Source organism: Arachis ipaensis, chromosome B01 (genome assembly GCF_000816755.2).
Source record: "Arachis ipaensis cultivar K30076 chromosome B01, Araip1.1, whole genome shotgun sequence".
NCBI lineage: Eukaryota > Viridiplantae > Streptophyta > Magnoliopsida > Fabales > Fabaceae > Arachis > Arachis ipaensis.
The window spans coordinates 16446911-16459613 of record NC_029785.2 but is presented as its reverse complement, the minus strand read 5'-3'; the positions used below and the strand labels follow the sequence as shown (position 1 = coordinate 16459613).

Below are 12703 nucleotides of genomic sequence, written 5' to 3'. Positions count from 1 at the left end.
TAATACTAATACTTTTATTTTATCAAATTAAATTAAGTTATTAATTAAATTATATTTATTTAAATTTTAATTTAAAAATTTTATAATTTAAAATTTTAAATTATGTGAATAAAATTAAATTAAATAAAAATTAAAATATACCAGTATGATTTAGATCGTACTGTAATGAGTTTATAAAATTCTAAAACAAAATGAATTTTAAAAGATAAAAATAAAATAATTGTTATGGGAAACAATAATTTTTTTATTTTATTTCAGTAAAAAATTAACACTAATAAAATACTAATTTAAAAAAAAAAGTTGCTTAATAAGTAAAGATGGAAGATTGATATTCTATGATTATTTTATGGTTTTTATTTAAAAGTATAATTTTAAGTTAGTGTTAATTTTTTAAATATTAACTTTTTAAAAAAATATAATTTGTTGGCATTAATTGTTTAATGATGTTATCAATATATAATAAAAGCTCTATTAATAGAATACCTGTTAAAATACTGTACCAACACATTATAATATTGATAAGAGGAGTGCTAAGGTACAGTAACTTTTGTGATTTGTAGCCATTAAATAGCCATCAATAATATAAAAGAATTTCAAAACTCCAAAACATTAGGATAGTGTTGTAACATCCACCATGAATCATAGCCGAGTGTATCTGTATATGTGCTTCATTTGGTTTTGTCTGCTGCTTTTAAATGAATGCTGGACAGAGCAGACCCTTGTACTCCACTTAGAAATTGTTGGTTCTATGATTTCATGCATAGACACATCGGATTTAGTTGGAAGCAGGCTATTTTTATGCTTTAGAGTGATGATACTACTATGTACCTGGAATTTTTATTAGATACGGCCATTTTAGTTCACTTTCACAAATTCCTTTTTCTGCCGAGCATTCCTTCTATTGCCAAAAACAATCATCTATTGCTTTAATAATGCCTGGGGTCCTATTAAAGATTAAACTGCATTTATTTGAATTAATAGCTGTGTTTTAGTTGTAAATTCTATAATGTTAACAATCGTTTCTTGGTGGGGCATAGTTGCGTTTAATGCATAGTATCATCAAGAAAACAGTGCAAACTATATGTATATATTATTCTTGAAACAAAAAGATTTTGTTTTTTTCCATATCATCAATCATCGATTCGTTTTAATTTGGTGGGTTTTTAGGCTTTAAATTCTTTAGTGGCTGCATTATAAATTTGGGGTTGGGACTGAGATTAGCAAGTGCATCAGATTTTGGAAAGAGAAAAAGCAAGGGTGACTTGAATTCAAAGATATGAATCTGAGGAATGATATTTGGGAAGATTTAAAAAAAATGGAAAAAATTTGTGCATTGATGATTCTCTCATTGGCGGCCCCTAGGTGTTACTCTGTATAGAGGTAATGTTAGTTTGATGGGGCTTTTTTTTTTTTTATGTTTTAAAGTTTCACTCCTTTTTACTATGTAGTTTCTTTTTCTTTTTTTTTTTTTTAAATATTTTCTCTAACATGCTCAATGTACAATAGTGTTAGGAACCTTTGAAGGATTAACAATGACAAAGCTTTGATATTCTTTGTTTCTCTCAGTTTTGATGTCAAGTTTGTCCTTTGTAGCTTGTGATTTGAAGTGTTTGATTTGATGTTATGAAATTTAGCCAAAATTTCGATCCGATCCGCATTAAAATCATCGGATTGGATCAGATCTAATATCCGCAGTTTTTTAGCTTGGATCCGATCCGCACATTTGCGGATCGGATCGGATATCGGATATCGGATATATCCGCAAAATACAAAAATATTTTTAAAAGCTTATTTTTATTAAAAAAAATATCAATAAAATTTATTTTTTTTATTCTTTTAAATATGTTTACTCTTAAAATAATATTAAACATACTTTTCTTAAATAATAAATTAAAATAATACAACATATATGATAATTATTAGTTAAAATAAAACATAAAAAGAATATTTACTTATTTATTTCTTTATTTTTGCGGAAACGCAGATATGCGGATATCTATACAAAATCCGCGATCCTATCCTATTAGTGTGCGGATCGGATCTGATCTGATCCGATAACCTTGCGGATTGGATCTATATCCGCAATTTTTGGATTGAATTCGGATAAATACCGCAGATATGCGGATCGGATCCGATTCATGAACACCCATAAATGCTGTGATAATTAGTAATTCTGTTGTAGCTTCAAATTGATGTTTGATAACGTTATGCTCACTCCAAAGCAACCACCTTTTGTTTTGGTTTTGTCACAATCTATAGAGAGGGATATCTTCTCGTAAATAGGAATAGTTCAATCTTAAAGTGTTATTTATGTGTCAAGGTTGTTGGCAAATTTGCACTTTGAATTGAGCTTGTTTGTACTTGTTAAGATTGCTATAAGGATATAGTTATCTATCTTTAGATGGTGTTCTTTTGATGAAAAGTTATCTGTCACTTATATTGAATATTGATTGATTATGTTCAATTAAAACTCTATTGAATGTTTCAGATGTGTAGTTTAGGAATAGGAGTGTAATAACAAAAAATATAAACAAAAAAATATAAAAAGGAAATGGAAGAGGGTCTTTAATGTATATGTAATCCATTAGGCATTAGCACATATATTGTATATATTGTGAACATCAACATTTTGTACACTCTTGGAATCGGTTTCAAAGTATATGTATATATTGTTTGAATTTGGCTTTGTGCTTGATAGCTTTACTTTGTTGAAGTATTTAATAATTAGATTTTATGGCTTTTTATTCAGAATGAGGTAGCCAATCGTGATGTTCCCATGTCAGAGTCTGCAGAGTATTCGACTTTTACATTACCTCTTCTCTCAACCACATCATCTGAGCACAAAAATCGATCAACAGTTTGGGACCACTTCAAGAGAATCTCTGATGATGAAAATAAGATTCAATGTCAACACTGTTTGAAAGTGATCAAGTGCGAAAATAGAACAAAAAGATATTAGACTTACTTTTTCATATATGACTAGATTTGCTTATGTTTATGTTTATGCTTATGTTTATGTTGGTTTGTTTGAGGCACAACTTACTAGTGCTGCATACCAACTTCTTGGTATGGGCTGACTTGGGATTTATACCAAAAATATTTGGTGATGGATCAAAGAAATCTAATACTCCTTGGATGGGGATATTGTTGTTGTCAACAACTATAGTAGTTGCAATGTCATTTTTTAGTTTCAATGAGATTATATCAACAGTAAATTTCTTGTATAGTTTGGGGATGCTGGTGGAATTTGCATTGTTTCTTTGGCTTAGGAGAAAATTTCCATCATTGAAGATGCCTTTTGAAGTGCCATTGAGAATGAAGAGTATGATTCTAATGTGCTTTATACCTTCTTTGTTTTTGGTATATGTGATAAGTGTTGCCACAAAAAATTTAGAAAAGTAATTATTATTTACAATGGAAGGAATTTCATTATTTACACATGTTACTTGTATTATTTAGAAAGAAAAAAAATTAATTTAAAAAAAAGATCAAAATTTGAGTTTTTGCATGTAAAAAAATTAATTTGTGTAAAAAACGTTTTTTTAGGTGTAAAAACCGGTTTTGTAGTGTAAAAATTGGTTTTTTTTACGTAAAAACTAGTTTTTCTATATAAAAACCGGTTATTTTTTAAAAATCGATTTTTGTTTTAATAATCGGTTAAAAAGCAGTTTTGAATTTTACTAATTGGTTAATAACCAATTTTATCATGTAAAACCAATTTGGTTGATTAACTAAGACTATTTTTAGTTAACCAAAAAACTGGTTTGATTTTTGGATTAACCAAACCATAAACACCCTTAGGATAAAATTAATTAATGATTAAGGCTGTTATATCAGAAAATTTTCATTCATTTCTAATTTTATTAACCTTATTCTCCTAAATCCTAATAAATAAACATGACAGTTGCAAACAAAGACGAAAAGATGCATATGTAGGCGTGTAATTATTCAGTGTGTTTTCTTCAATGCCTACTTCTCGAGGTATTTGATAGGTGGTGGCCACGGAAGTTATTTTCAATTTTTTGTGATAAATTTGTCAGCGTTTTAAATATTCTTTGGTAGAAATGATAGTTTATCTATATCGCTAATAAAAGTAATTAAAAAAATATGAAAGTAAATAAAATTTTAAAATATTAAAAAATTAATAAAATTTTTTCTGAGAATTATCTGAAATGGGGTTACTTTTAGGTCTGAACACGAGGTCTTCAGACTTCTTTTAGGACAGCGTCCGACTTCTACTGATGTTGAGGTGCCGCCATCCGAGTTTCTCGTGGGAAGGTGGAGGTGGTACCTGCAAGGGACTCCGATGCTTAAGTTAGCAAGGGTTTAATGCAGGTTTTAGTAGATTGGGTCCTGAATATAGTTGAGGGTGTTAGTGTATTTATAGTAGAGTATATAACCACCTTTATAGAGTAGTTCCACCTTTAATAGTGGACAACTATTCCCTCTTTCTAGAAAAGTTAGTGACTTCTCTTTTCTAGATAAGTGGGAGATATCTTAGGAGTTAGTTACTTATTTGAATAAGTAGAGCTGAACTGCGTCATCGCGCCCGACCTCTATGAGGTCGGGTAGCTGTAGTAATTGGATCTCTTGAGTGGGCTTCTATTCATTTTGGGTTTGGCTATATTTTTGGGTCTAAGTATGAATAGTGTACCTGCTTGAGTCTGAGCTTTTTGAGGTCGGACTCGAGCATTTGTAGATTAGATTGGTCTCTAGCAGATTAAAACATCAGCTCGGGCAAACTGTCTTTCTTGGGGTTAGGTCTGGCACTCGATGTGTTTTAAAATTCGAGACATTACGTCTTTTCGTAATTTTGCGCACGTTACTCTACCGGCCATAAATGAAGGACCAAAATTACTCTTTTGTCCTTGGTGTCTTTTAAATACCCAAACTCATTTCTCTTTCTTCTTTTTCGCTTCTTTTCTGAGATGTTTGCACTCAACATTTTTTCCCTCTTTCAATCTTTTCAACTTTCTTTCGTGCAACCACTCTTGCCTTCAAGATTTCTTTATCTTGAGGCTTAGAAGGCTTTGCTCGCACTTTTGAGAGGAACGTTCGTGTTTTGCTACTTGTGTGTGCTTCATTTTTCCAATCAAGGTTGGTCTTCGCCTTTCCTGTTTATTTTGTTCTTGGCTAGATAATGTGCTTCTTGGTTTGAATTATTTTTGTTGATTTGGTGATGATTCTTTATTTATTTGATGGTTCTGTGTCGTATTCATTTGAGAATTTGATTCTTTCTTGAACTTTTATTGTTGCCGCTCTTGAACTTTTCTTGTTGTTACTGATAAACTGAGTGGGATTTTACTTTGTGTTGCCCCTAAATGGTTCCATGTTTTCCATTGAAGATGGGACCACTTTCATATCTTTTTTTGAAAGGAAAAGAGCTCAACACACTAAGGTGGAGCATACAGAATCAAACCAAAAGAAAAGCAGACCACTCCTGGAGAATCCTACCCCAAAGAACCAACATCCCCACGTCATCTCCGGCATAGCCATCAATAACCCTAGGGATGCATACCTCTCCACTCCTCACAACTCATGGATGTCATTGAGATGATCTCATCAACGCCTTTCCCTTCATTCTGAAAAATTCTCCTATTTTGCTCCATCCAAATATGCCAGATAATCACGCAGAAGCATCTTAGGCGCTGCTTCCGGTCTTCCTTTCTTCTCGGCTCCTCTGTCCAACTCAGAAAATGGTCCTTCACTCGCTCCGAAAAGACCCATGGTCGGCCAAATGCAGATATCCATGCACTCCACACCTGCCAAGCAAAATCACAGCCAAGAAACAGGTGATGGATCTGCTTATCATCCTTATTACACAAGACACACCGCTTATCATCCTGGCTAATAATCCCGAGGCGGCTTAACCGTTCCTTTGTATTCAACCCTGCCAACCAGGACAAACCACACAAATAGCTCCACTCTTGGTGGAGTCAACCCTTTCCAGATGGCCTTCGTGATGCTGTAACTAGTAACATCCTCTGATAGCATTCCTTCTTGTAGCACCTGCACAATGGAGTTAGTCGAAAAAATACCAAGTCTATCATATTTCCATACAACTCTATCCTCCCTATTATTCACTAGCCTCACAGGTCTCAACACCTCATGTAGCTGACTCAGGAGTTCTAACTCCCACTGAAAGAGCTCACGCCTCCACTGGAAGTTCCAAACCTACTCTAGCCCATCCCAAACCCCACAATCCCCAATAACCGACCCACATTGGTTTAAAACAGAGAAGAGTCTTGGAAATCGATCTTTCAAAGAGCCACAATGCAACCAGACATCCTCCAAAACCGAGTCCTTCTTCCGTCGCCAACCTCCATGGTCAGACCTGTAATCATCTTATCCCTTAGATTCCGCTCCTTGAATTCTATATGGAAGATATCCTTCCAAGGGCCTCCTCTAGTAGGCAGCACTTGCATGGATAGTAATTCATCCGGCCTCAAGTTATTACATGAACAGACCACCTTCTTCCACAAAGGGCACTCTTCTTTTGCAAACCGCCACCACCACTTGAACAACAGTGCAGTGTTCCGAATCATAGCGTCTCCAACTCCCAGCCCACCGAATTTTTTTGGGGCCTGCACCAACTCCCATTTCACCAACACCATGCCCTGTCTCCCATCCTCCTTACTCCACAGAAATCTTCTTTGTAGGGAGATCAGCTTCTCTGCAACCGCCTTCGGCATCTTGTATAGGCTCAGATAATACACTGGTAAGCTATTCAAGACAGATTTTATAAGCACCAGCTTCCCCGCTTTGTTTAGCACCCTAGCTTTCCAGAGGCTTAGTTTCTCTTCCACCTTATCAATGATAGGCTTCCAAGTCTTAACCAACCTCGGATTAGCTCCTAAGGGAACTCCAAGGTATTTGACAGGGAGGGTGTCTTCCTTGCAACCCCATAAACTACACATACGCTGTACCCACTGCTCTTCACAATTGAGTGGAATCAAGCTGGACTTGTCGAAGTTGATGCTAAGCCCTGACATTAATTCAAACCAGCGCAGCAGTCGCTTGTAATTCTGCATAGTCTCATTGTCTGGTGGGCAGAACAGGATAGTGTCGTCAGCAAACTGAAGGTGTGAGAGCTCCACACTGTCTCGACCCACTACCAAGGGGGAGATGCGGCCATTCCTTACTGCCTCACCAATCATTCTATGCAGTACATCAACAACCAACACAAATAAGAACGGAGAAAGCAGGTCCCCTTGTCTAAGGCCCCTTTCTGCATGTTTGTTTGGCATTGAAGGGTTGTAAGAGCTGTGATGTTCTTAGTTAATGACGATCCAACTTCTTTTAATTTTGTGAAAATGCTTATGTTGTTATGTTTGGCCTGCCGACTTATAGTGATGATCTTCTTTTATTGTATTATAGGTATAAGTTTTATGTCTCGGTCAATAATTCACAGCATGTCCTCTAAAGTCCCGTTCGACCTGACTTGGGTAGATATATCTGTTCTTACTTCCGTCCCTGTTATTAATAACGAGTATGCTGAAACTTTTCATAGACATCATAGGTTATGTTTAAATTGGGAGGATGAGAGAATGTACGAAATTGTAGTTGCCGATCCTTAAGAAAGGGTTTGTTTTTCCCGACTTGATAAGTCGGAGCGTCATTTCATCTATATGTATGATTACCTTTTCACAAAGTTAGAAGTTAGCCTTCCATTTTTTGACTTTTAATCTGGGGTCCTTAAGGTCTGTAATGTTGCTCATTTCCAACTGCATCCTAATTATTGGGGGTTTCTTGAAAATATATCAACTTTTTTGTCAGGAACTTGACATCCTTCCCTCTCTTAAGGTCTTTTTTTTTATCTCTTTGTCCTCACTAAACCTTTTAGCTCCAAGAAACATGGATGGATCTCCTTCCAAGCTGTTCAGGGGATGAAAATTTTTTCCATTTTAGATGATTTTTTCCATGACTTTAAAAATGGCTTCTTTAAGATCCGTTCTGTAGAGGGTGTCCAGCCTTTCTTTCGGGGCAAGGGAGATGAGCCACTTTTATCCTTTGTACTGGGAAGAACACCCCGTAATAGTTAAGTATAATTTGGACGACTTAGATAAAGTTGAAGAGAGCATAATCGGTTTGTTTCAGGAGTGTTGGGGTTGAGCTCCTTATCTGGATACCAAGAAGTTTTTAGGAAATCCAAGCCAACTTCAATCCGAACTAGGTAGCCTTTTTTTTTTCATTTTGTAGATGTAGTTTTGTTGATTTTTTTTTGTGGCTAACATGATCTGACTTTGATGTCGTGCAGAGAAGATGGCTCCGAAGTCAAATGCTATGAAAACTCTTCAAATTGCCAGAAAAAATGTTGTTGCTCGAAACATTCAGCTAAAAGAGGTCAGTGAATCTGGAGACCTCTCCTCTCCTTCTAAATCGGACTCAGGTTCCTCAGCCTTGATAAAAACTATTGCCGATCCAACTTCTCACCCAACTCCCCCTTCTAGCTCGGGGAAGCAAACAATTTCTTTTCCACTTCCCAATCCCGAGCCGAACCCTAAAAAATGTAAGACTACAGAATCTGTGGGCATTTATGAGCAAGGCTTTGATGCAATAGCTTGGTGAGAGAAACACATCCTTCTAAATAGCTTTATTAGCACGGATGTTATTTCTGTAAAAAGCCATCTTCAAGTGCTTGCTCGATGAGGAATTTGAACTGTCGGGGTGTGTGCAACTTTGTTGAGGAAATTAGAGAAGACTCTCCTTGGCGCCACTCGCCGTACTTTGACTGATCTACAAGCTGATGTGGCATCTTTAAGAGAATCAAAAAAGGAGTTGGAGGGCGAGAAGGAGTCACTTATTTCCGACCTTGTCAAGGTTGGGGGGAGGGTAAAACAATCTGAGGCCGCCTTAGCTATGGCAGAGAGCTTAAAAAAGAAGGCTGAAGAGAGTTATACTAGGATCTTCGAAAAAAAAAAAACTTGATTTGGTGGACAAAGTTGTCCAGTCCAAGGAGAAATATGCGGAGCTGAAGGGGACTATAGCTGAAGGAATGGATGAGTTGGTAGAAATTTGAAAGCCCAATTCCGAGTTATAGCTCCCGAGATGGACCTCTCCCTCATTAGCTTTGACAATGTTATTGTGAATGGGAAGATAGTCCCTGCGCATGAGGAAGAGGAGGACACCCCTATGCCCGACCCGAAGACTTCTGAAGTCCGAGTTGAGGGAGCTCCTAGGGTGGAGGAGGAACCTACTCCTTCTCATCCAAAAAATCTTCCGACCTCTTCCACGCAACCTAAAGATATGACTTCCAGTTAACATATTCCTCTTCCTTAGCTTTTTAATTTCTAAGTACTTGGATGACCCGACTTGTAGGTCTTTATGAATAATTTGGATTTGTAACATTTGTAGTTTGGAACAATTTTTGTTTTATTTTACTGCTTAAAAAGTCTTTCTCTGGTACTTGAATATGTGGTGGATTTTGCATAAATGAATGCTTCTTCAATTATCTTTTATTAGTTGGTACAACTGTTTCTTTATCTTTTCATGACTCGGTAAAATTTTTCATTAAGTCTATTTTGATAACTTTTTTATGCTGTTTTTGCCAAGTTGTGAAAGATGTTGGTTAAAAATAGGTTGGACGTTATTATGAACCTTCTGTTTATAAGGTGCACACTATTTCCCTTAATTAGTTATGCTCCGACCTTTAGCAGTTGATTTTAACAAGTTACTTTTGTATTTTGTTTTAGGCCCAACTCTTTAAGTTGTAACGAGGTTGGACCACGATCTGCTTACATAAATTTTTACACTAATTTGTACCTTGTCGCTTCATCTTGCCGACCATCTAGGTCGGGCAATGATTTTTGCGGTTTTTCGAGCTTAAATTAGTGTATTTGAATGGAAAAATTTATGAAAAAATGAACTATCATTACTAAGGAAAAATAGTTTACATAAGTTTTGTTGCTACTAAGAGTTTTCTTTTAACTCTTATCCCTCACCATGGTGCCTTGTTAAAACCCCCTCTAGGAAAATTCTTCTCAGAAAAAATCATGAAGTCGGAAAAAAGATTACACTAGGGAGCGAGGTGCGCTTTCTAACTGTAGTATTTTTTTAGGTTACATGCGTGCCATGACATTGGGAGCTTATTTTCCCTTAAGTCGGATGATGACATGTCATCATAAGCAATTTTTAAAGTCTTTTCTTATTTATCTTTTTATATTTTCAGTTAAATTTCTTATGATTTTTAATATAATTTAATAAATAATCAAATATTTGGAGTTGGGATAGTGTTTTTATATTTTTCATGAGTTTTGGGCTTAAAAAGCAGCAAGAATCAATGCTTTTTCATAAAGAAAGCACAAAGGAAATAGAAACATGAACCAAAAAGCATAGCCTAAGGAACAAAAGCATGCCCAAAGGGAAGGAAACTGGTGCCCAAAACACATACGCCCTGCGTACATATCCAATTATCCACTAGCCCTGACATCTTCGCACTCCAGTGGTCATAACTTGAGTTACAGAGGTCCAAATGAGGGAGTTCCAGTTGAGTTAGAAAGCTAACGTTCAGAGCTTCAGAATGATATACATATATCTTTGGGACACGAAAAAAACAATGCCCCAAACAACTCAAAATGCAAGCCCGATGTATTCTAACTCTCAGGATGCAATAATTAAGGCCCAAGTTTAATTATCCACATCATCAAAAAGCCTCAATCACATTCAGAAGAGTTGAAGATCTAGAAGATTAGTTATTAATTCTCTCTATAAGCATAAGAGATTTGGTTGTTAGGATTTGATTTGAATTATCATTTTTATATTTGAATTAAAGTCAATAGCTTATCTTTCTCCCCGGAAGATAAATAGTTATCTTACCTCTTCTAAAGATAAGATTAGTTTACTTTTGAATTTGAATTCTAGAATTTAGGCTATAAATAAGTGAGCGTAGCTCACAAGAGGGGGCAATTGGGAGGAGGATCTTAGAATCCAAATCTAATTCTCCTCAGCATATCTTCATCTTATTTTTCTTTCACTTTTCTATGGGTTATTAATCAATGTTTACTTTATTTTGAACTCTTGCATTGATCTATTTCATGATTAAGTTATCCGTTCTTTATTTGGATTAGTAAATCGAAAGATAAGCTAATCTCTTTTGAATTCATTTATTATAATTGGAAAATTTGATCTTTGAATTAAAGTTTGAAAACTCTTTCACATGAATTTTTGAATTCAACTAGGGATAGTGGTTAAATTAGTGTGCGACACATACATGATTTTCAATCACTCTAATTTTGAATAAGTGACATATAATTCGGATTAGAACAACTTTTGAAAATTGTGTTTTCTTTTAAGATTTAACTGGACAAGACTAGCTTGAATATGTGACATATAATTTGACCTACGGACTACTTTTAAATATTATTTGAATCAAAAATAAGTTTTTGTACTTAATCTCTTGATTGATTAAAGTGACGCCTAATTGATGCCTGAGAAACTGAGGAGCCAAGGAATTGAAATCAGTTACTAAAGGTTTTGTCGTGAATGATCTTTGCAAACTTCAAGATAAATAAACAAGATTGGTTATCTTAAGAGCATAAACATCTCCAAAGTCCTTGACTCTCATTATCATTGTCTTCCCTCATCATTCAAGACTCACTGTCCGTGGCATCCTAACATTCAACATTCAAGATTCTCATGACTCTCAGCAAGATACCCTCTTGCCCTCTCTAATCATCAATCATAATCAGGTTTTATTAATCTAATTAGGCTTACTCAGATATTTGGTTGTTCAATTCTTTAATCCTCGTGGAAACGATATTTACTCACCGTGGTATTACTTGTGCGATCCGGTGCACTTGCCAGTATTCGTGAACTTCGATTTTCACTCATCATCGGACACTTTGTAGTAACCCTTTCCTAAGACTTCAGTGATCCTGTAAGGTCCTTTTCAGTTTGCTACTAACTTTTCTTTGACCGACTTATGTGTTCTGATGTCATTTCAGATTAATATGAGGTCGTTTGTGGCGAAACTTCTTTTGATGACTTTCTTGTTGTACCTTAAGGCCATTCTTTGCTTCAAGACTTCTTCCTTTATCTAAGATTGTACTGAGACTTCTAAAAGGAGGTCAAGTTCTTCCTTTTGAGCTCAAATGTTTTCTACATCGTCATAGAATCTAATCTTTGGAGGTTCCTCATTAACTTCTATAGGTATCATGGCCTCTATGCCGAAGCAAGTCGGAAAAGAGATTCTCCCATTGTTGAGTGAAGGGTTGTCTGATATGGCCATAAGACTTGAGAAAGTTTGTCTGCCCATGCTCCTTTTGCATCTTACAGTCAGCGCTTTAACCCAGTCAACACGACTTTATTCGCAGCTTCTGCTTGTCCGTTAGCTTGGGGGGTGTTCTACTGACATGAACTGGTGCTTAATCTTAAGGCTTGCCACCAAGCTTCTGAAGACTGAGTCGGTGGACTAAGTTCCATTATCCGTGGTGATGGAGTGTGGAACTCCAAATCGGGTGACAATATTCTTGTAAATGAATTTTTGACTTTTTTGAGCTGTGATGGTTGCCAAAGGTTCTGCCTCAATCCACTTAGTGAATTCTTGTGCCTCAATCCACTTAGTGAATTATTGTGCCAAAAATATGAGCAAAATAAATTGGCACCCCATTAGTTAGGACCCAAGGATAATTCTTGTGCCTAAGCCTCTGCATGCATTTGAAAAGTAGAAAAATGATAAGTGCCAATATATCTGTTAAAACTTCTT

At 35.7% G+C, this 12703-nt stretch overlaps 1 protein-coding gene across 1 annotated transcript in view; it reads left to right on the top strand.

Annotated features, from left to right (window-relative positions):
* LOC107647307 (LOB domain-containing protein 6-like) overlaps nucleotides 1-3139 on the top strand; it is an 8279-nt gene extending 5140 nt beyond the window's left edge. Inside the window, exons 3-4 of the mRNA XM_021118193.1 lie at nucleotides 2750-2788; nucleotides 2847-3139. Of these exons, the coding sequence (XP_020973852.1) occupies nucleotides 2750-2754 (5 nt within the window). The 3' untranslated portion in view covers nucleotides 2755-2788; nucleotides 2847-3139. The remainder of the gene's footprint in view (nucleotides 1-2749; nucleotides 2789-2846) is intronic.